Source organism: Hypomesus nipponensis, chromosome 22 (genome assembly GCF_054491055.1).
Source record: "Hypomesus nipponensis isolate SF chromosome 22, ASM5449105v1, whole genome shotgun sequence".
Taxonomy (NCBI): Eukaryota; Metazoa; Chordata; class Actinopteri; order Osmeriformes; family Osmeridae; genus Hypomesus; species Hypomesus nipponensis.
In genome coordinates this window covers 3,328,943-3,351,659 of record NC_140382.1, presented here as the reverse complement: position 1 = coordinate 3,351,659, position 22,717 = coordinate 3,328,943, and the positions used below count along the sequence as shown (strand labels likewise).

At 40.9% G+C, this 22,717-nt stretch overlaps 2 protein-coding genes across 2 annotated transcripts; one reads left to right on the top strand and one right to left on the bottom strand.

Annotated features, from left to right (window-relative positions):
• Window positions 1-6,786: 6,786 nt before the first annotated feature.
• LOC146236005 (kynurenine--oxoglutarate transaminase 3-like) lies at window positions 6,787-9,362 on the bottom strand. Its single transcript, XM_084686971.1, has 5 exons — window positions 9,258-9,362; window positions 7,355-7,541; window positions 7,181-7,257; window positions 6,966-7,052; window positions 6,787-6,878 (listed from the first exon to the last, which is right to left on the bottom strand). The coding sequence occupies exons 1-5, from the start codon at window positions 9,360-9,362 to the stop codon at window positions 6,819-6,821; spliced, it is 516 nt and encodes a 171-aa protein (XP_084543097.1). The 3' UTR covers window positions 6,787-6,818.
• A 2,138-nt stretch (window positions 9,363-11,500) lies between these two features.
• Window positions 11,501-21,268, top strand: drg1 (developmentally regulated GTP binding protein 1). The gene is made up of 9 exons (XM_084687457.1): window positions 11,501-11,673; window positions 11,977-12,100; window positions 15,693-15,868; window positions 16,052-16,121; window positions 16,919-17,088; window positions 17,331-17,461; window positions 18,251-18,418; window positions 18,588-18,710; window positions 20,888-21,268. The coding sequence occupies exons 1-9, from the start codon at window positions 11,635-11,637 to the stop codon at window positions 20,985-20,987; spliced, it is 1,101 nt and encodes a 366-aa protein (XP_084543583.1). The 5' UTR covers window positions 11,501-11,634; the 3' UTR covers window positions 20,988-21,268.
• The last annotated feature ends 1,449 nt before the right edge of the window (window positions 21,269-22,717 follow it).

The following is a 22,717-nucleotide window of genomic DNA, read 5'->3' as shown; positions in this document are numbered from 1 at the left end:
CCATGGCAGATGTATAATAATAAGCCGCTTCGCGGCTTGGCCACCAACTAAAAAGCAAACAGTGATGCTGTTCCTGCTAGTAATGGAGAGACCCAGCTTGTTAGGGCACAGATTATTAAGGACCAAGGCACAGGTCACAGGTTTGCTGTAGCAGCAATCACAGCTCCTCTACCTGCCTGCCATCCTGCAACAGAACCAAAGACACAGAAACAGAAGACAGGGAGAGGAGACCCAAACAATACACAGAGCCAACAATCTAACATGGTTTATACTATCATCACAACAGGCATATCCTCCCGGTCACTACAAGTCATTCAGGTAATGGTAATGTCCTATTGACTCATACAGCTGTGAACAGTATCCTTTCTGAAGTAGAGCCATGGCTAGTGTTTGATGACCATGGCAGTGTTTAACAGCATTCAACTCAAGTTAAAAGCAGTAGGCCTACATCTTACACAGCAGAAAGACAAATATTTATTTCAGGTCATCTACAAGTCCCAGTGTGCCATTACAATCATCCCTTGGCCCAGCAGCAGCTTGGGTAGGCCTGGTTGCACAGTGAAACCCACCTGCAAGGTTGCTGCCAGAAGGTGACCTGAGAAGGAGTTGGGCCTTTGGGACATCATAGATGATCTGTTAAGTATAAAGACAACAGTGTGTGAATGTGAAGGACAGCCGATGAACCTTTATTTATGTCACCTTGGCTGTGTATTTCACTTTTGTAGGTCTATACAAGGAAGATGACCGCTCAAGAAATTGGCATCATAATAAATTGGCATGAGAACTTATCACTTCATAACTGCTACCTCCAATCCCTGTACATACTGTCCTGTCACTGAACATACTGTCCTGTCACTGCATACTGTCCTGTCACTGTATATACTGTCCTGTCACTGTACATACTGTCCTGTCACTGCATACTGTCCTGTCACTGTATATACTGTCCTGTCACTGTACATACTGTCCTGTCAGTGTATATACTGTCCTGTCACTATACATACTGCCCTGTCACTGTACACACTGTCCTGTCACTATACATACTGTCCTGTCACTGTAGGCTACGTTGTTTTGTTTCGTTTGTCCAACCATAAGTAATTAAAAATGACAATAAAATACACTTGACATGAATAGTAACAACAGTTGTATTTTGCCACCAACTGAGTTTGCACATTGCCTCTTACATTAAGGAATGTTGGCAGTGAAACCAAATCGCGCACAATACTGAGGCAACGCAATCGCAGTGCAAGGGCAGTTCACAAAACTCCAAGCCAGACAGCCGGCCAGCCAGCCTGATATTACTGCATTTATTTGTCTCTGAACCCCTTGTTATATCATAGTATTGCAATTGTGATCCCCAACTTCAAACTAATAGCTAACTAGCTAACCAACATTGTATTTGATAGTAGCTCGCACGAGCATCCTAATACCTACTTTACTTACGTATTAGATGTTACAATTGTTAATTTCCCATCGGAGATTCAAGCAAGCAGACTTTAATTTTGGAAAACCAGACGCTGATTGTGCCAAACCAGGCGTTATTTTCGTGTGGTTTGTTAGACACGTCTCAAAATTTGAGACGCAATTTACGTGTGTAAATGGCAACGTGTCACGTGACACGTTCAAAGCACGCGTTTTTTTAGACGCGTGCTTTTGACACGTCTCAAAGTTTGAGACGTAATTTACGTGTGTAAATGACAACGTGTCAGAGTACTCTAACCAAGTTCGAGAGCGATACCAACTTGGGTTGAATGCCCGAGGACCTTGGCTGAAAATGCACATGGGGTACGTTCGCAGAACCGGCTGCATTGGAGTGCTGTCATTCAAACCATGCTCGCCTTCACCCAGTTAAACTTTGCGTTTAACACTGATGTGCATACACTGCTTTCTAGAGGCGGGATGTCGTCACTTTGCCGTAACACAATTGAAATGCATGGTGAGAGATGTCGTTTATGGGCAATGCACGCTGTAAAGCAGCGTAGACTTATTTCAATAGCCCATTAATCTTCCGCGGGCCACATAAAATGACGCGGCGGGCCTTGAGTTTGTCTTTAATATAATATTATGTGACTGCACCTGCTGCACTCATCGTCTGACTAGTGACAGCTGGTAAGAGTGTCACACGTGTGATGAGAGGTGGGAGATAAACAACGACAATTTCTAACTTACAAAGACGCAACAAAGCAACGTGTTTTCGACAAAAAAAACGCTTCTCCACCTACTGTTCTGGCGGTGAATTGTTTTCAGCACCCCCAGCCTTCGGAGAACCATAAAGGCAACAGAAATGCTAATTAATCCGTCCTATCCGGCGGCCCGCCCATCCGTAACGGAGTCGGAGTACCATACTGGCACCTTTAGGTTCGGGATAAGTCCCAAATGTTGGCATTGGTACGGTGTCCCTGAAGTGCAAAATACACCCCCTAATATGAGTACATCCCCCAAATGAAAACACTCCCCCCAAATACGAGTCAACTTCCCCCAAATCGGAAAGCAACGTCTCCCCCCAAATCGATACCCAAATAAATGTCCCGGTGCACGTAACTCTGTCAGGCAATTGCATTTTGTACTTCTGTCGATCAATTTCTTATTTCTTGTTAGTTAGCCTACTGCATCCAATCAGCGCTGAAGTGTAGTACCTACCCTTTCCGTTCAGAGTTAATGTAATGTGTTTTTGAGTTAATGTAATGTCGTTTTCCATTTGGGGGAGCATGTTTTTGTATTGGGGGGAGGTGACCAAGTCATCCGATTTGGGGGGAGTTGACTCGTATTCGGGGGGAGTGTTTTCCTTTGGGGGTTGTACTCATATTAGGGGGGGTGTTTTGCACTTCAGGGCCACCGTACATTGGCCTCTGCTACTCCTGCACTCCGAAGTCCACTGCTTGTCCCGGGGCAAGGTCCTCACCCACCTGTGTGACTTGCGTGAGGAAGGCCTCCTGTTTCTCGCCGAAATCAACTCTCCGTTGGTGAAACACATGGAGGACATGAACTGGGTGGCAAGGTTGGCCTATTTGTCTGATATCTTTGAAAAGATAAATGTGCTAAACACTTCTCTGCAGGGAAAGGAGTGCCGTGTCTTTATGGTATACATGAAGTCGAGTGTTTTTTTTGTTGGGGGGGGCACAGTCGTAAAACGGCCAGAGTTGTTGATGGGCGATTCCTTAAAAAACACAAGGATCAAAGGAATCGCACTTACGGTGCGTTCACACTGCAGCGGGGCGGGCAGAGCGGGGTGTCGGCTTCCCATTCATTTTCAATGAAACCAGGCGTTGACGCCCACGTAGGGCATTGTGGGAAGGTGAGCGGGGCGGCGACGCTCGCATAGGGCATTGTGGGAAGGCGAGCGGGGCAGCGAAAGTTGGATTTTCTGAACTTTATGTAAATGAGGAGCGTGAAAACGCCAGCGATGGCCAATCGGGTTGGTTTCTTGTTTCTTGTAACGTAGCAACTGTTGGTAATGGTAAACATTTCTAAGTTTGACAATTTTCAAGATGGAAGAGCAACTCATCGTATGTGTCTTCCTACCCAGTATTGTATGATACGTCTATGTTAGATTACAGAGACGTAAACAAAAAAAAATATGCCTGGCGCAGGGTTGCTGAGGTTGTCGGCGTCCTTGGTTTGTTGTATTTTGTACTTTAATTCAGTTTCTTCACATTACGTAACTTTCTTCTGTGCTAGCTGCATAGTCTAGCTAGCTCACCCGGCACACGAATGACATTCAACGTTGAAATGCTGGCTGGCGGCCACTCGCTATCCATACAGTGAATGTGTAGAGGCAAGTCATAATCTAGCGAATGATTTGCACAGATTTCGAGTAATATAATAAAAGGTTACACATGTCAACGTTTATGTCTGATGCATCTTTTTTTCCAGCCGGAAAAAGACCCGTTACATAGAGTGCGGGTGGCATTTAATCTTTCACTCGGCCTAAAAAAAGTGTGGAAAAAGATAACCTATTGTGTGCTGAAGATAAGATCATGTCAGATCTAGAAAGCGTGTCGGATTCTTGCTTAATGTGTGTAAAAGTTGTATTTTGTCTGCACATTTGCCATGACATTATAGAACTACAACAGTGATTTAAGAGAACTACAGCTCTGAATGAATCTGTCTGGCACGCCCCCGAGCGTGGTGCACTGTGGGAAGGCCGGCGGTGCTGAGCGGAAAAAAGTCTGCAGTGTGAACGCACCGTTAGGAAAACTTCGTGTCTGAAGTGTTAATGAAGTTATGAGAACTCGTTGGTGATTGCGTTGAACTATACAGACTATGGTAAGCCGTTTTATCATTTAACCAATGAATTATTGATATCCAGAATTGCATTTTTGATATCAATTCGAATTTTGGATATCAAGAATTCAATTCTGGATATCAACAATTCAAATTCTTGATATCAACAATTCATTGGTTAAATGATAAAAAATGTCATAGGCCTACTTAGTAAAAAGCGTAGAATTGTATTTTCTATATCAAGAATTCGAATTTTGGATATCAAGAATTCATTGGTTAAATGATAAAATGGCTTGCCATAACAGACATCCTCGGATTTACATAATTATAATAATTAACCTTGCCTAGTGTGCACACTGTTAGATCCAGTGGAGAACAATTCCATCTTACTGGTATGATGTTGCACCGATGCACCTGTACACCGGTTGCTTTTCGCTTGGACATAACTGACTTCTGACTGCACACGTGCTGCTGTTGCGTGCCCTTATAAGGAGCTTTCGGGCGTGTATGTATGCAAATTCATGAGCACGAGGACGCGCTTTCAACTTAAAAAAAACTCTTCCCGGGGAGCACAGCTCAGGGGTCTCATTTATAAAGCTTGCGTACTCACAAAACGGGGCTGAAAATGTGCGTACGCCACTTTCCACGCAAAGGTTGTGATTTATAAAAAATCAACAACAAGCAACAACTACCGACGTTAGAAAAACTACAACACCACACCGGATCCAGCTAAACCGGAAACAAAACAACAGGCACGCCAAACACTCGTTTGGCTTGCGAGCTGGCTAAAGAGTAGTAGCAGAGCCCGTTTACGGATATTAGACAATCTCTAGTAGTAGGCTAACGTTACGTTTTGAGTGGATGACGAGCGCGAGATGCCGAAATGGATGCCAATAAGATTCTGAATGGAAAGTTTGCTTTTAAAAAGTTGCCAAATGGTTCTATTGACAAGACCAGTGATCTGTGTGTTTTGTCGTTGTAAACTGAGCTATCATCGAAGCACGTCCAGTCTGAAATACCACTTGATGGCCAAGCACACAGCTGATGCGAATTCTCTGCCCCCTCGTCAAAGCCAGGCGATTGCAATGTTGTTTTCAATTAAAAAATTTTTTGCACAAAGCAATCCGAACCACTTTTCTATGTTGATAAGAGCATTAAAATGTGAAAAAAGAAATCAGGGACATTTAGAATAGATAAAAATGTGCGATTAATTGTGATTAATCGCGAGTTAACTATGACATTAATGTGATTAATCGCAATTAAATATTTTAATCGTTTGACAGCACTAATTAAAAATAGTGCTGTCAGTTTAACGCGTTATTAACGGCGTTAACGCAAACCCAAATTAACGGCGTCAATTTTCTTATCGCGCGATTAACGCTCTTTTTGGCCTTGCAAACTTTGTAGTTTTTTTCACATGCTGTTGCAACAATTACCGACTTTAGAAAAACTACAACACCACACCGGATCTAGCTAGACCGGAAACAAAACAACAGGCGCGCCACAAACACAGCCGGCTAAAGAGAAACAAACACTTGTTTGGCTTGCGAGCCGGCTAAAGAGTAGTAGCAGAGCCCGTTTACGGATATTAGACATTCTCTTGTAGTAGGCTAACGTTACGTTTTGAGTGGATGGCGAGTGCGAGATGCCGAAATGGATGCCAATAAGATTCTGAATGGAGACTTTACTTTTAAAAAGTTGCCAAATGGTTCCATTGACAAGACCAGTGATCTGTGTGTTTTGTCATTGTAAACTGAGCTATCATCGCAGCACGTCCAATCTGAAATACCACTTGATGGCCAAGCACACAGCTGATGCGAATTCTCCGCCCCCTCGTCAAAGCCAGGCGATTGCAATGTTGTTTTCAATAAAAAAAAATATTGGCACGAAGCAATCCGAACCACTTTTCCATGTTGATAAGAGCATTAAAATTTGAAAAAAAGAATGTGACAAAAAGAAATCAAGGGACATTGAGAGTAGATTAAAATGTGCGATTAATTGTGATTAATCGCGAGTTAACTATGACATTAATGCAATTAATCGCAATTAAATAATTTAATCATTTGACAGCACTAATTATTATGCAAAATATTGAATGAATGAAAAAACCAAGGATGTCCCTTTTTTCACCAACTACCAGCATCAAATGATAAAACTATTATATTTTTTATTATTTATAATTATTATGTTTAGGGGTGCTAAGATTATATGTAGGGGTGCTTGAGCACCCCTAAAAAGGGTCTAAAATTGCCAATGGTGCATAATAATGAATTAAAACTACATTCAGGCTACATCACATGATCAGACCAGTATTTTTGGGACCAATTCTGACCCAGCAACTCGAGAGCACTTAAGACAGCAATACAGCAAAGTAGAACGATTTGCCATTTTATTCACAATAATTTTCCTTTTTTTTTTTTTTTTATAATTACAATTCAACAGACTTGATCCACAAAACATATACATTTGTCCAACAGAGATTGTGCTAAAGATTTTCCTGAGGACGGATTAAGCTGAGCTACCTAGCGAGGGTACTATGCAAGGTTAGAAAAAACTTATTGTAGGTGGCTGTAAGTGGATGCTTTTTAATAGGTTTTTCACTTTCCATCACTCCACTTCCTTAAAATGTCCTCTGCAGCATTTAAAGTAGAGTCCTCCTATTGGAGAGAGGCATGTGAGAGGGAGGGGTACAGAAAGAGATTTTTAAATTTTATTTTAAATACTTTGTATTATCAAATGTTCACCTTGACAAAGCAAAACCTGATGTAGTTTTGAAAATCTTCACGATGCTCCAGGCTATAGAAAGCTGAAACAGGAATTGTCGCCAATCCCTACAAAATGTAAACAAGACACACACACATTATATACTGTACGAATCTTCTGTGTATGGGAATTACATTTATCATCATCATCATCTTGATCAGACTGAATCCAAGCTTTAGCATCTGCTCTCCTTTACCTTCTCTTTGATCAGCCACTTCACAAATCTGTAGTCATGAGGCTCATTTTGAGTGTTTGGGTCATTCAATTCAACCTCTACACAAAAACAGCGACAAAGCCTTAATCGGATCATTTGTATTAGAAAAAACTCTCTTGGAAAGTGATAGAGTAGATTTTCGGAAAAGATACTCACTGATCAAGGAGATGTCTGCAATCATGAAATACCCTCCCTCTGGAAGGATGGGCTGCAGCCCCACGCTCTTCAGACACGTGGCCAGCTTCCTGCGCTTGTGGTGCAACCTATCTGGCAGCTGCTGAAAGTAGCTTTCGGGGGTCCCAAACTGCTCATACTCCCTCTGGAAACACTGTGCTACTGCCTCCTGGAGAGATTGAGTGTCTGAAAGTCAGTAAATCTTGGAGATTAATTATTCCCACCCCATATATTGTGCTGAATAATGTTGATTGAATTAATAACATATTTTTAAATTGCATTTATAGCATTTTTCATGCTTTATTGGACAGTTTCTTTCAGTGAAATTTGACAGTAAAGGCACAGAGAGAGAGAAAGGCTAACTTCTGAAGGGAGTTGTTTCGCTTTTTCTTATTTAAGAGATATAAAATGTAACAACATGATTCTAAAAACATGTCATATCAGTCATATCATAACACATCAGTGTTATAAACAAACTTGACGGAGAATGTGCGGTCCTCCACGCAAACTCAGACCCTCCCGTAGGCCTACGCACATTTTGAAAACAGTTGGAATTGGCGACGCAGATGACCGTACTGTAGTCAGACTGCAGAAATTGAATGTGGGAAGAACACTCCTAATATTTATATATTTTGTTTTCCTCACACACGTTTTTTTCATTCAATTTCATGATTATCATGAAGATCACATCCAGCAGTGTTATTTGCGCTTGTACTGAGTGATTCTTGTTCCATAACCACCTTGTACAATCCAACTCAAATTTTAGATAAAAATTCAGCGCTTCCTAACCATCAGATTGTCCACTACAGGAGTTCAGGAGGGGGAGATTCCCCGACTGCATGGAATACAGGATAACATCACATATCCTACCTTTAGATAACTGCAGAACACAGTGTATAACTAAATATATTTATTTAATACTGATGTGCAAATATCCTCATATGTCAAAAACTGGAAATACAGTTGTCAAGCTCCCGTGCAATCGCTACACTACGTCCTCGTTATCAGTCCAGACCAGGGGCATTTCTAGGATTCAAAGAAAGGGGGGGCTTAGCCCCAAGGGAAGTGGCATGTTTGCGTGTGCAATTTTGTTTGTTTTTTTAATCTTCTTTTTTCAGATTGATGCTATAGTGCTTGGTAAGCTCATCTAAGTGTGATTCACTTAAGAAGTTCTGAGATTTAGGGCTACATGCCTGGATGAAATGTTTGGCGCAGACATGCAAAACTTTGGGAAGTTGTGTCGGAGCATTTCCAGCGAAAATAAAATTGAGATATTGGTTGTGCAGAGGTTTGGAGGAAGGAATTAAATAAAGATTTGTGCTTGCATTTGCACATCCAAGCACTGAGCAACTGTTGTGCTTTGTTTGTTTGCTCCCCATGATATCTCTCCAGGAAAAACCGATATCGCACTTGCCCTTGCACGGTGGTAGCTCAGTTTCTCATGGGCAGGCCAGATGATCTGGGCGGGCAAAGCAGAGAGAGGGGAGGTAACCTTTCTCGTATCTACGTCACTTGGAGGAGATTTTCAAACAGAGCGTTTGAGCCTTGATTTTGTCAAAGGCGGAGAAGAACACCAAGGGCTTTGTTTAGACCTATCGAAAATTGTAGCCACAGGGGGACCAAAAGCAGGCTAGGGGAACTCATATTAATGTTAAATAACCTCATAAAATGGAGTTTTCATGTCATGTCACCTTTAAGATAAGTTCAAACATTGAAACATAACTGATCGAAATCCACAAGCCAATTTTATGACTTGGCATAAAAACATCATGTAATAATCTAGTTTAGGCTACAAATGACAACAAATGCTTATACATTTCCACCACAGTAGAAGAAAAATAAAAAAATCTCCACTCATTTCCTTCTAGACCTGTAGACCACTAACCTCCGTCACACCGGCTCCTTCTTCAGCCCTGTCAATCTCCTGCTTCTCTCTCTCATCTGACTGGGCGGAGCTGCCACCTCTCCTAAAGAATGTTCTTATATCCATCTGGTCAATGAATTGGATGATATACCGGCACAAAAGCGTTATGAGGGACACTATGACATTTAGTTTTCACTAGCATTAACTGATTATAAATAACAACATTCTATAGGGACTGATAATATTGTTTTGAAATACTAGAGAGATATATCAATGCAAAGAATAGAGAGATGTCAGTTATTTCTTGTATTTCGAATTCGCTAGTTCACATTCTTGCTAACTGGGGACAGTTTCTAACAAAGTAGTAAGCTAAGTTAGTTTTAACATAGCCCACTACAATATTCGCTTTCATTTGCCTCATATCAAGTAAACCTAAAGCAGGTAACACTCGCTAACAACTACAGATAGCCACATTCTGTAACTCCTTGTACTTACAATTTCACTCCGTGCATCATTTACTTTGAACTCCTTGGCTATAATACTGGCTGTCGTTGACGTCGAGACGGTACTAGTGCCCGGGGTTTGTATCGTAAAGTATGATGACAGGCTATTGGATTATAATTTGTTAGAGTTATAGAGTTATAAATAACTTGTCCGTGTGAGAAACAATAGTTTAATTATTATTATTTTTTAATTAAGCCAATAATGCCAAATGATTTGGGGGGGCTGAAGAACATTTTAGGGGGGCTTCAGATTACTGTTCATAACAAAACGCTTTTGTTTTCAAATTGTATCTGGACTGGCAGTATCACTGGCACAGTTGACGCCACTCCCACAGTTTTTTTAAATTGGTGATCTACCGGCCACCACATTTTCGGAGTTTTCGGGCTCCACCAATAGGCTAACAGTGTCTGAGAAGTTGTCATGCGCTATGATTCACCGTAAAAAACAATCGTATGCCAGGGTCATGATGAGATACTAGATTAGCATTCATGAGGTGCTTTGCATTGACTATTTATGGTTAAAAATGGGCGTGTTCAGGGCGGGGTACAATGCTGATTCAGGTACGCACACTTGTGGGTAATCTGTGATTTATAAAGGAAACATTGCGTACATCAGGTGTGCATATGCACGGTTTTATAAATCTGAATTTTTGTGTGCATACGCCATTTTAGGCTTTTGGGCGTACATACACTTTTAGTTAGAATCCTACACACAGTTTTACAAATGAGACCCCACAAAACTTCTGCTGCGTAGGAACACATTTTCAAGTGTTCATGAATTTGGCGGATGTCTTTTTCTTACATTGTTTTACCAAAGCCCGTAAGAAACATTTCGTAAGAAACATTTCAGAAGAAACTTAAAAAAATGTTCGAGAATAAGGCCCAATATTTCTATACTAAAATGCGCTTGGTGGGAGCAGCAACACTGCCTATGTTGATCCCGTTTGCTGGACAACAGAAGTGAAAACAACTAATGTCAATCTGTTGAAAACAGATTGTCTGTTGTGTAGACATAATAGATTTATATTTACGTTTTTATTTTAAGTCTCCACCTTCGATGTTTCACCTAGGCCTACTGTTGGCCATGTTGCGCTTTGCTCCGCACGTCACTTGTTGTAAACTAACCTAATCAGCGCGCAGCTCATCTATATATTCATGAGCATACCATAGAAAGAAGAAACCCTCTCGTTTTATTCCAGGGCTGTTTCACAGGGTGCATTAGGGCGCATAGAACAGCACCGGGACATTTTCAGCCCAACCAATGTTACATACCTTATTCGGAGACCTTAAGGAACGGTGTGAAAGGAATTCCACACTTAATGCGAGCGCGCACAGCGCGCGAGAGAATTTTTTTGGTACATTGGTACATAGATATATGCATTGGTACGCAACGCTGCGCGCCACCACGGTCCTCTTCCACATATTAAAATAGTGCTGCTGCCAACCAATGATGCACCTAATAATATGGTTCCTGCAGTGCCATGGCGGGCCAGACCAAATGATTTTGCGGGCCACATGCGGTGTCTATTCCGGCCAAAGTAAATTCCTTGTCTGTGCAAACTTTCATGGCGAATTAAACCCTTTCTGATTCTGATTAGGGGAGGATATATCAGGATCTCGTAATTACGAAATATTTTCTCATAATTACGATATTTTCTAGTAATTACATAAACATCCAATAGAGGGTGCCAAAGCTGCATGTATGAATATCAGCAGGCTCTCCATCGTGGCTTTCCTCGCGTGAAAAAGCGAGATTCAAAACGCAGTCGCGCAAAGAAGTATGAGTGCTCGCTAGCTGTAGTAGTGTGTTTGCGACACTAAATCCGAACAATTTAGAACCTTTGTTGTTAAAATACTGTAGACTTTGTAAGTGATTACATCGAAGGATTGGCAAAATGAGTTTACTCGCTAAAATAGCAGAGATAGAGAACGAGGTAAGTTATTTTAGGGAACGCTAGAGCTACTGTAGCTAAACTAGTTGACTAGCTTGGTTAACTAGCAACCTGTCACGTTTTCAGCGTGGCTTCTTTATAATGACCCAGAGCTAGCTCCAGACTAGACAGCTGCTAGCAAGTAGCAACTGTATGGCCTTATGTAATTTAACGTAGATGAGGAGCTCACGTTTACCGGTTAGCAAGCTAGCTCGCTAGTTACTACCTTGTAGGCCTATATTTAAATATGTAATAATGTCTAGAATATCAAGTGATCTCAAATCAACACACTGTCTTGTTTGGTAGATGGCTCGTACACAGAAGAACAAGGCCACAGCTCACCACTTGGGGTTGCTGAAAGCCCGTCTGGCCAAGCTGAGGAGAGAGCTCATCACACCAAAGGGAGGCAGTGGAGGAGGCCCAGGGGAAGGTATGAGCTACATGTAATCTTTAGCAGATTATTGTATTCAAATCGGAATACAAAAGTACTTAAAGGAAGTGCAGCAGATAGTTAAGGACTAAACGGATGGGCTATAAATATATAGTGCTAAATATTTTGTCATAAAACTCACTGGCCAGCACACTATGCAGTTTTATGCAAACGTTTGGGCACCCCTTGTCAAAATTGCTTTTTTGTGAATAGTTAAGGGAGTAGATTAGTTGATTTCTAAAAGGCATAAAGTTAAAGATGGAACATTCTTTTCAACATTTTAAGAAAGATTAGTGTATTTTAGTTTCATACAATTTCAGTAAAAAAAAGAAACGAAAGCAGCACCATGAAAATGTTTGGGCATCCCAAGCTTGAGTTTACTGATTACTTTGACCAAGTTCTCAAACCTTCACAACCATCGACAGGAAAGGCCAGGTGATGTCAATTCCAAAACTTTATAAATACTCTGGCTGTTTATCAAGTTGAAGAACGCTAAGAACGTACTTGCGTTCTTGAGAAAAACTTTATTGCCAAGCGTCTTGCGAGAACGTTCTTGCAAGACCGCAAGGACTGAAAACGATTTGAGATTAGTGATGTGTCGTTCGTGAACGATTCGTTCATTTTGAACGAATCCTTACAAGGACTCGGGAGTAACGAGTCCTCTAAAAGAGTGATTCGTTCATTTACGAGTCTTTCGATCATTTTTCACGTGACCTGCATAGGCTCTGTAGCTAGAGGAAACGAACGATGCGTTCATTTCCCGACTCGGTCTTTCTACTAGTCTTTGGATCCTTTTTTCACGTGAGTCGCATTGTATTTTTTAGTAGAGGAAACAGTTTCCTCATTCCCTTTCGCGTGGCCGCTGTTTTAGTAGGACGTGAATGATATTCGCTCGAGTCATTATACTGACTGGTTTTGTTATTTTCACTTTACACTTACACTAGGCTACAGTTTAGTGCAGTGTTTGCCGTGATAATTAAGTGCTAGTGTGATGATAAATGACCAAATCATACAAACTGTCATGATACATTATTTTAATGCAGGAATTTCTTTTGAAATAGTATCTACTGGTGCACATGTCATGCACTAAACTACATGAAAATATGATATGTGTTTGCAGTGGAAGTATAGCCCCCACTGCGTGTGTTCTTGCAAAGACTTCTGGGAAATCTGATGCGTTCTCGCCATAGAGTTAATATGACTAGAGTAAGCTACTTTTGTCTTCCAAGATGGCGTCCCCATTCATTTCTTTGAAAAGTGCTCAGTGGCGCAGTGAGGCAAGCGGGAGCGCGAGACTGGACGCAGCCATCTTTCCACTTCCGTGTCTTCCGGTCTAGATTTAAACAGTGGCTCTTTTTTTCCGTAGCTCCGAGAACTCGTGCACGCTTGCAACTAGCTGTACACGTCATACTTTGCGACAACCAGTCGTGAGCATAGATTTATATGGTTACGAGCGTGTGGGCATTGCAGTTGCAGAATCTATGGGCAGAATGGGGTACAAGTCCGATAAGAATCAGACATATGCAAACTTAACGGAAATGTATTCTGTCACTGTATAGTATTCCTTTCACTTGTTTTTTTAGGCTATATGGCTAAATATAGGGCTATTCTAGATGAAACTCATCACATATGTAGCTTTTTTTCTTCGTGATATGAGTATGATTTACAACGCATTGTATCGGATGAAATAAACTGTTAACATGAACAGCTCCGTCATTGTTCTCGCCAGGCAAAGAAAGCTTAATAGTTATTTTGGTAACTGAAATCTTCCATAATGCAGACTTACCACAGCTTACTGTCAACTTTATATACAAAAGAAATGCCACAAAATTCACACTGCCTTCAATTTCACATCAGTGTCGAAATGCAGCCTGTGTTTTACATGCTCGACCTAGAAAACCAAACGTCTATTAATGGATATAACGTGATCCAACAAGACGTGTTAATAATGTAATAAATAAAAGCTTGAGAAGTGTGTCTAAAATATACTTTATTGAACATTTGCCTTTGAAAGGGGCATGTTCATAGAATCATAGGCTACAAGACGTTTCCATCAGATGTAAGTGGGGGTGAAACATTGTCCCACAAAAGCAGTCTGGCTTGATGACACAATCAAAAAAAGAATAATGGGTGTGTTTAACAAAACTTCTGAAGGCAAGACTAATATTATTTAAATATATATCATTTCCTATTGTGGTAACAGTTAACGTATTAATCTTCATCTTTGCTCTAGATAGACATGTCAACAATCTATGCTCGTGCTTAACATAATATATTTGCCATCATGTCATGAACGTTTTTACGAAAAATCAAATCTGTTTGAAAATAACGGGAATAAACTTTATTAACAACATTTCATGTTGGCCTATGTGTGACAACGATTTGCTAAACTTGCTACAACAAGGCAGGCAACTCAAGCCATTTCTCCCTGTGCTCATTCAGCTCAATGTAAATCAGCTATCGGCCAATGTGAACTTTTGTGCTCGTGCCCTGTTAGTATCCGCAGGCACATTTGCAGGCAACTTTTCTTGACGTAAGCAAATAAATGGGCTGCTAGTTTACCCATTTCGGATTGGTTTCAATCTTGGCAAAAATAAGGAAAAATTATTCTATGAAAAAGCTAGTAGTATGAGCCAGGTTCGAGAATCGAACAAAAATTATTGGGGGAGAAAGTTTTGTAAATGTTGACTGGAGTTAATAGAATAAAAATGACCGGAAGACACGGGAACCTAACCGTAAATGCAATACCACCTATATCCACCGGGGCCGTTGCTTTAAGGCGAGAGGCGGTGGGGGCTTGGTTCTCGCTGACCAAGTCACCATCCGATGCGTCCTCGATAAAAGGGGCGGATCAAGAACACTTCCAGGTTTTTTGGCGTTCTTGGTGACTTGTGTTCTTTGGATTGGAACCGTACTTGGGCAATGAAAGACGACGTCAAACGAGTTTGCAAAAACACAAGAATGGAGAAAAACGTGGATTGATAAACAGCTTCTGACTCCTCAAACCGTGTCCCTAAAATCAGCAGCCATGGCCTCCTCTAAGCAGCTGCCGAGCACCCTGAATATGAAAATAACTGACCTAAACATAATCGAAAATCTGTGGATAGACCTCAAAAGAGCAGTGCATGCAAGACCGCCAAAGAATTGCACAAAAGTAGAAGCCTTTTGCAAGACTTGAAAGACTCTTATCTGGCTACAAAAAACGTTTGCAAGCTGTGATACTTGCCAAAGGGGGTGTTAATAAGTGCTGACCATGCAGGGTGCCCAAACTTTCGCTTTGGGCCCATTTTATTTGGAAACTGTAAAAAAAAAATATATATATATATATTAAAGAAATGTCTTTAACTATGTCTTTTGGAAATCAGGTCATCGTTTACTCGCTTAGCTATTCACAGTAACAGAAATTTTGACCAGGTGTGTCCAAACTTTTGCATAAAACTCAGTCTGATGCTCATTAAAGCAACCCTGTGATTTGATTGGCTTACAGTTGAGCATTAAGTCATAGAAACTTGTATAAATAATACAAAGGCTGAATCATGGTGTCACTCTTTCAAAAATGACAATTTCGTACTGTGCTCCGTTTGTTGAATAGGTTTCGATGTGGCAAAAACTGGAGATGCCCGTATTGGGTTTGTGGGGTTCCCCTCAGTAGGCAAGTCCACTCTGCTCAGTAACCTGGCTGGCGTTTACTCAGAAGTTGCAGCGTACGAGTTCACCACCCTCACTACCGTACCAGGAGTGATCCGCTACAAAGGTGCAAAGATCCAGGTATGCTCCCAAGGACACTTCTATCTCTGCCAATTTTGGACTATTAACTTCCCTCTTTTTTAAGCTTTCCACTTTCCCCATTCTTGAGCTGTAATAATGGTCCTGTAGGCTGTTACTGGGCTGCTAGGTGTTGATATAGTTGTTGTGCTGTCCATGCTTATGGTTTTCCTTTCGTCTGTTCAGCTCCTGGATCTCCCAGGAATCATTGAAGGGGCCAAGGACGGGAAGGGAAGGGGAAGGCAGGTCATTGCTGGTGAGGGAGGACTACCTGTGAAGTAGGAATGGGTGGGGGAAATCATGAACGAATGAAAGTCAAAGTTGAAATACTCAAGGTTACATTTAATGTAAGCATATTAATATTTTATTTTGGGGGATTCACTGGTATTTTGCACTGACATGGGTGTAATTTCTGAAAAGATTGAGAATCATTTTGAAATTGAATTGTCAGACTGGTAAAGGTTCCCATCCCTGTGAAGTGTCACAATGCATGCACAAATAGTATTGTAGCGTCAGGTCATGTGGCGTGCCCCTGTTGTTTCAGTGTCAGTCAGCTTCTAAGTGTCTGTCAATGTTTCAATCCCAAACCCTGTACAGGGCTTAAAATTTACTTTTTTACTTGGTGGCACTGGTGCTCCAAACTTAGGAGCAAGTTAGGAGCACCAGCAAAAACTTCGGAGCACCCACCAAATATTCAGAAGCTCTACAACTACAGTGCAGTGACAAGCAGTGACTGACGGCTAATATTAACTTATCTAAAATCTGATTAAAGTGTAGAGCGTAAAGAAAGTTTAATTGGTTATGTAACGGATAGAACAGGGGACCGTTCCCTATCAGCTCACAGCAGGCACATACTGTTCAGTAGGCTTATTTGGGGGGATATTTGTAAAGAAATTGAAACAGGTCGCACCATAACGATTATTTGCACTCTCTAATATATTTTGAGGTCGTACAGACACAATTTCGGGCTCATATGCGACCAAAATGGTCACAATTTCCAGCCCTGCTGTCCCTGTTCCTCTCCCCATCCTGTTCCCTCCTTCCCCATCTCAGTGGCCCGGACCTGCAACCTGATTCTCATCGTGCTGGATGTCCTCAAACCTCTGGGCCATAAGAAACTGATAGAGCATGAGCTGGAGGGCTTTGGCATCCGCCTCAACAAGCAACCACCCAATATCGGCTTCAAGAAGAAGGACAAAGGGGGCATCAACTTTACTGCCACAGTAAGGCAGTTCAGATCCACCAATTCACCATAACCCTTGATGATTCTAGTCAAGCTCTGTTTTCCACAACAGCCCTCTCCTTTTTCATGGCAAGAAGGGGAGTGGGGGGGATTTCTTTTCTTTTTTTCCTCATCAACTTATGAGTGTAATCACCCTGATGATACACACCACATCTCACGGTCTGTAACCTGTCTCTCCACTCTAGTCTCTCCACTGATCTCCTGTCTCTCCTCTGTCCTCAGTGTGCCCAGAGCGAGCTGGATGCAGACACTGTGAAGAGCATCCTCGCAGAGTACAAGATTCATAATGCCGACATCACCCTGCGTAGTGATTCCACCGCCGACGACCTCATTGATGTAGTAGAGGGTAACAGGTAACCAACGGCTTGCTGCTGTTCTCTGGAGATGCAGCTTTATTTATTTGCATTATTTTCAATCTCTCCTTTACAGGCTTTATTCAATGGGAGTGGGGTGGCATTTCATCCTTTTTTAAAGTTTAGGTCTTTCGGTTTAAGTTTGCCAACAGTGTTTCCCACACAAACTAATTTGTGGCGGTGCGCCACAGAATCAACACCGGCCGCCACATATTGCGTTTCGTAATTATTATTTTTAGGTTAATAGTAGTAATTATTACTATTAAGGTTAAAACACGCAGCGTATGCTGCATTTCCTTTCCCTGCTCTCCCTCCGTTTCTCTTTCACTTACGTGTCTTTCTCACATACAGTCACAATGTCAGCACACGTTAGCAACGATGCATACAGACAGCCATATCAGCGAGCTTTCAGCATCAGTGCCATAGTTAAAGATCTAGGAAAGTTCAGGCTACTTTGTGCTTGGCACCAACAAACATGTCTTAATTGAAGGTTCCCCTTCGTTCTTTTGGTGAGAAGTCTCAAGAATTAGCTACTTACCCGGCGTCATGTAGCCGACCAGTTAAAAAGTTATTTAGCACTAGTGTTGCAGAAATGATTTGTTTGTTGTTGATTTTGTGAAGGTGTGAATCATTTTGGATTAATATTTAATCCAATAAAGTTCTGTGTAACGAATCATTAACTCCACAAATAGCTTTCTAATCTGTGGGAAACACTGTGCCAATCTGTGGACAACTGTGAAGAACTGTAGAAAGGCTTACAACAAAGTTTGGTTTGATTTATTCTTCAAGGGTGTACATCCCATGCATTTATGTACTCAACAAAATCGACCAGATCTCCATAGAGGAACTAGACATCATCTACAAGGTGCCTCACTGTGTGCCTATCTCAGCCCACCATCGCTGGAACTTTGACGACTTGTTGGAGAAGATCTGGGACTATCTGCAGTTAGTGCGAATGTAAGGATGCTGGGGCTCAACTAACAGGCCTTGTAAATGTAATGATTGGCTGATTCTAAAAAGCAGAATTTCAAATCCTGCGAACATTTAACTATGCCCTTATAATCTTAATAACTACGAAGCATCCTCTCAGAGATTGAATATACAATTGTATTGTTGTCTCCCCCAGATACACCAAACCCAAAGGCCAACTTCCAGACTACACATCCCCAGTGGTACTTCCTGATAGTCACACCGCTGTGGAAGACTTTTGCCTAAAGATCCACAAAAACCTCATCAAAGAGTTCAAATAGTGAGTATTGTGCAGTTAGCCTGGCTATATATATATATATATATATATATATATGTATATGTATATATATGTATATATATGTATTTATTTATATATATGTATATATATATATATATGTATTTATTTATTTATTTATGTATTTATTTATGTATTTCTTCGGATGTGTGTGTATACATACACATATGCACACATTGGATTATTTTTTTTAAATATAATATATATATATATACAGTCATGGCCGAAATTGTTGGCACCCCAGAAATGTTTCCAGAAAATCAAGTATTTCTCACAGAAAAGTATTGCAGTAACACATGTTTTGCTATCCACATGTTTATTCCCTTTGTGTGTATTGGAACAAAACAAAAAAGGGAGAAAAAAAGCAAATTGGACATAATGTCACACAAAACTCCAAAAATTGGCTGGTCAAAATTCTTGGCACCCTTTCAAAATTGTGGATAAATAAGATTGTTTCAAGCATGTGATGCTCCTTTAAACTCACCTGGGGCAAGTAACAGGTGTGGGCAATATAAAAATCACACCTGGGAGCAGATAAAAAGGAGAGAAGTTCACTTAGCTTTGATTGTGTGTGCCACACTAAGCATGGACAACAGAAAGAGTAGAAGATAACTGTCTGAGGACTTGAGAACCAAAATTGTGGAAAAATATAAACAATATCAAGGTTACAAGTCCATCTCCAGAGATCTAGATGTGCCTTTGTCCACAGTGCGCAACATTATCAAGAAGTTTGCAATCCACGGCACTGTAGCTAATCTCCCTGGGCGTGGACGGAAGAGAAAAATTGATGAAAGGTTGCAACGCAGGATAGTCCGGATGGTGGATAAGCAGCCCCAAACAAATTCCAAAGAAATTCAAGCTGTCCTGCAGGCTCAGGGAGCATCAGTGTCGGCGCGAACTATCCGTCGACATTTAAATGAAATGAAACGCTATGGCAGGAGACCCAGGAGGACCCCACTGCTGACAGAGACATAAAAAAGCAAGACTACAGTTTGCCAAAATGTACTTGAGTAAGCCAAAAGCCTTCTGGGAAAACGTCTTGTGGACAGATGACACCAAGATAGAGCTTTTTGGTAAAGCACATCATTCTACTGTTTACCGAAAAAAGAATGAGGCCTACAAAGAAAAGAACACAGTACCTACAGTGAAATATGGTGGAGGTTCAATTATGTTTTGGGGTTGTTTTGCTGCCTCTGGCACTGGGTGCCTTGAATGTGTGCAAGGCATCATGAAATCTGAGAATTACCAAAGGATTTTGGGTCGCACTGTACAACCCAGTGTCAGAAAGCTGGGTTTGCGTCTGAGATCTTGGGTCTTCCAGCAGGACAATGACCCCAAACATACATCAAAAAGCACCCAAAAATGGATAGCAACAAAGCGCTGGAGAGTTCTAAAGTGGCCAGCAATGAGTCCAGATCTAAATCCCATTGAACACCTGTGGAGAGATCTTAAAATTGCTGTTGGGAAAAGGCACCCTTCCAATAAGAGAGACCTGGAGCAGTTTGCAAAGGAAGAATGGTCCAAAATTCCGGATGAGAGGTGTAAGAAGCTTATTGATGGTTATAGGAAGCGACTGATTTCAGTTATTTTTTCCAAAGGGTGTGCAACTAAATATTAAGTTAAGGGTGCCAAGAATTTTGACCAGCCCATTTTGGGAGTTTTGTGTGACATTATGTCCAATTTGCTTTTTTTCCTCCCTTTTTTTTGTTGTTGTTCCAATACACACAAAGGGAATAAACATGTGTATAGCAAAACGTGTTACTGCAATACTTTTCTGTGAGAAATACTTGATTTTACGGAAACATTTCTGGGGTGCCAACAATTTCGGCCATGACTGTGTATATACACACACACACACACACACACACACACACACACACACACACACATCCGAAGAAAAGGGCAATGAAAAAGAGGTGTGAACAACAGTAATCGGCCCCTCCTGTTAAATGCTCCCTCAACAGAGCTTAAGTATCCTTTTCCTTTTTGCTTTAAATTTAATGATGTATTGATTGAATGGTTGTTATTATTGAGACAATACATTCATATTGAATGGATGGTGTTGAACACGCAGCCTCATAGAATTGCTGTTGCAGATGAACCCTCCCCCCAGGACTCTTTCACTCACTCCAATATCTCTCTCTTCCTCTCTTTCCCTCCAGTGCACTAGTATGGGGCGCGTCTGTGAAACACAACCCCCAGAAGGTGGGCAAAGACCATGTCATGGTGGACGAGGATGTTATCCAGCTGGTGAAAAAGTAATAGGAAGATCCCACCCATTTATTGCATGGACCTGTTCATTACAAAGACATGTCTATTATTAATCAGCCCCCCCTCTCCCAAACACACCAACATTCTACCATAAGAATGTGGTTTGCGCTTCCTAATTATATGTTGAAATTTGTATGGGGAGATTTTAAACAGAAGACAGAATTAATATCAATGTCGGTGTTGCATAAAAAAGTGCCATCAGAGGTTCACGACATCCATAGAACAACCTTATAGTGGATATCACAAAATAAATACCTACTATAAATATTTAATTGATGTATTCCTCAATTCTTCTCGATTTGTGTGTGTTTATAAACTGATTATACCCGATTTTACCCTGATTTTACATTTTTCTTGTGGTGGTGTGGTTTATATTTGTATGCGGCTTATAGCACGTTTTTATAACAAAACAACATTAGAAACACTTTTTTCGTGAATGCTATTTAAATATTGGTTAATTCCCGGGTAATGGAAAAACATACATTACGCACTTACTTACTTTCATTTTCAAAGTGTGTTACACAACGGCATGCTGTAAGTTTGCCTATACTTGTGCATCACTGTTCCCGTATCAAGTGCGGCATAAATTCCAGTGCGGTTTATACTCAGATTTACAAACACAAAGCTCCCATTCTGGTGGGGTGCAGTTTATAGAAAATGTGTCTTAATTTCTGAAAAATACGGTAGCTTAAAGTGAAACAGGAACATTTGATAAACGGTGTAAGGAAGTGATGTGTGTTGGTATATACTGTGTTTGTGTGTGTATAATTGTATTTTTAGTTTTTACTTAAGCCAGCTACAGTATATGAATATGTTTCCTTTGGCTGTGAAAAAAAAAAAAAAAGACCAGGCATGGCAGGGCCACTTTCACTTTGCTCAATGCTCAAGCTTCATCTGAACAGGCCTGTCCAACATAATGATTTATATGACATTGATGGTCCAGCCATTCACTCTGACTGGCACACCAATCCCCTCCTTGCAGCACTGACGGCTACTCAGGTTAATCAGTTCATTCACTCAGACACAGTCTGGGGACATGCTACCCCAGCTGTTATCTACTGCATTCAACTAACAGACTGCATAAAGTAATACTTATGTTCTCCAAGCACTTCAAGTTTGTATGCATAATCTTACACTGATATTTATCCATGGCCAACAGATGTTTGAAATGGTCAGTCATTTTGTGTCTGTACAAACCTGCACACCAGCCGCTGTAGAGAAGTAGACAAGCTTTTTTATCGAGGGATGCACAAAGGTTTAATTAGTCCATTCATGAAGGACATTCTTTCAATAAAGTTTTGGAATGGGCTGTAGGATTAATCACGTTGTATTGCCGTGAGATGTCCCAAAGGTCTTCTTATGCCTTTAAAACTTGATTTTTAGTAGTCTAAAAGCAAAATCTGCTTGAGCATCCTTTTGCACCTTGTACCATGTGTATAATTCGTTTGTCAGTTCTGTTCACATTGTTCTTAACATTTAAACATTCCTTGTAGTTATCATAATTTTTAATCTGACATGAGTTTTATGTAAGCCTTTTCAGACTGGGAATGTATTTCACAGTGAATGTCAAGACACACAATGGGTTTATCAATAAATCTGTGCTCGTCATTCTTAGTCAAACTTCGTCGGTGGCACATTCTGAATTGCATGAATCTAATGGAACTTTTTGTAGATATCACCTTTATGATGGATAATCCTATTCATATCAGCCTTATTTTGCG

What these genes read in the sequence shown, in the direction of transcription:
- LOC146236005 (XM_084686971.1), bottom strand. Translation starts at nt 9,362, where the DNA reads ATGGATATAAGAACATTCTTTAGGAGAGGTGGCAGCTCCGCCCAGTCA. An exon ending in AAGGAGCCGGTGTGACGGAG is followed by an intron (nt 7,542 to 9,257) that starts GTTAGTGGTCTA and finishes CAATCTCTCCAG; the next exon opens with GAGGCAGTAGCACAGTGTTT. An exon ending in AGTGGCTGATCAAAGAGAAG is followed by an intron (nt 7,053 to 7,180) that starts GTAAAGGAGAGC and finishes TACATTTTGTAG; the next exon opens with GGATTGGCGACAATTCCTGT.
- drg1 (XM_084687457.1), top strand. Translation starts at nt 11,635, where the DNA reads ATGAGTTTACTCGCTAAAATAGCAGAGATAGAGAACGAG. An exon ending in TAGCAGAGATAGAGAACGAG is followed by an intron (nt 11,674 to 11,976) that starts GTAAGTTATTTT and finishes CTTGTTTGGTAG; the next exon opens with ATGGCTCGTACACAGAAGAA. An exon ending in ACAAAGGTGCAAAGATCCAG is followed by an intron (nt 15,869 to 16,051) that starts GTATGCTCCCAA and finishes TCGTCTGTTCAG; the next exon opens with CTCCTGGATCTCCCAGGAAT.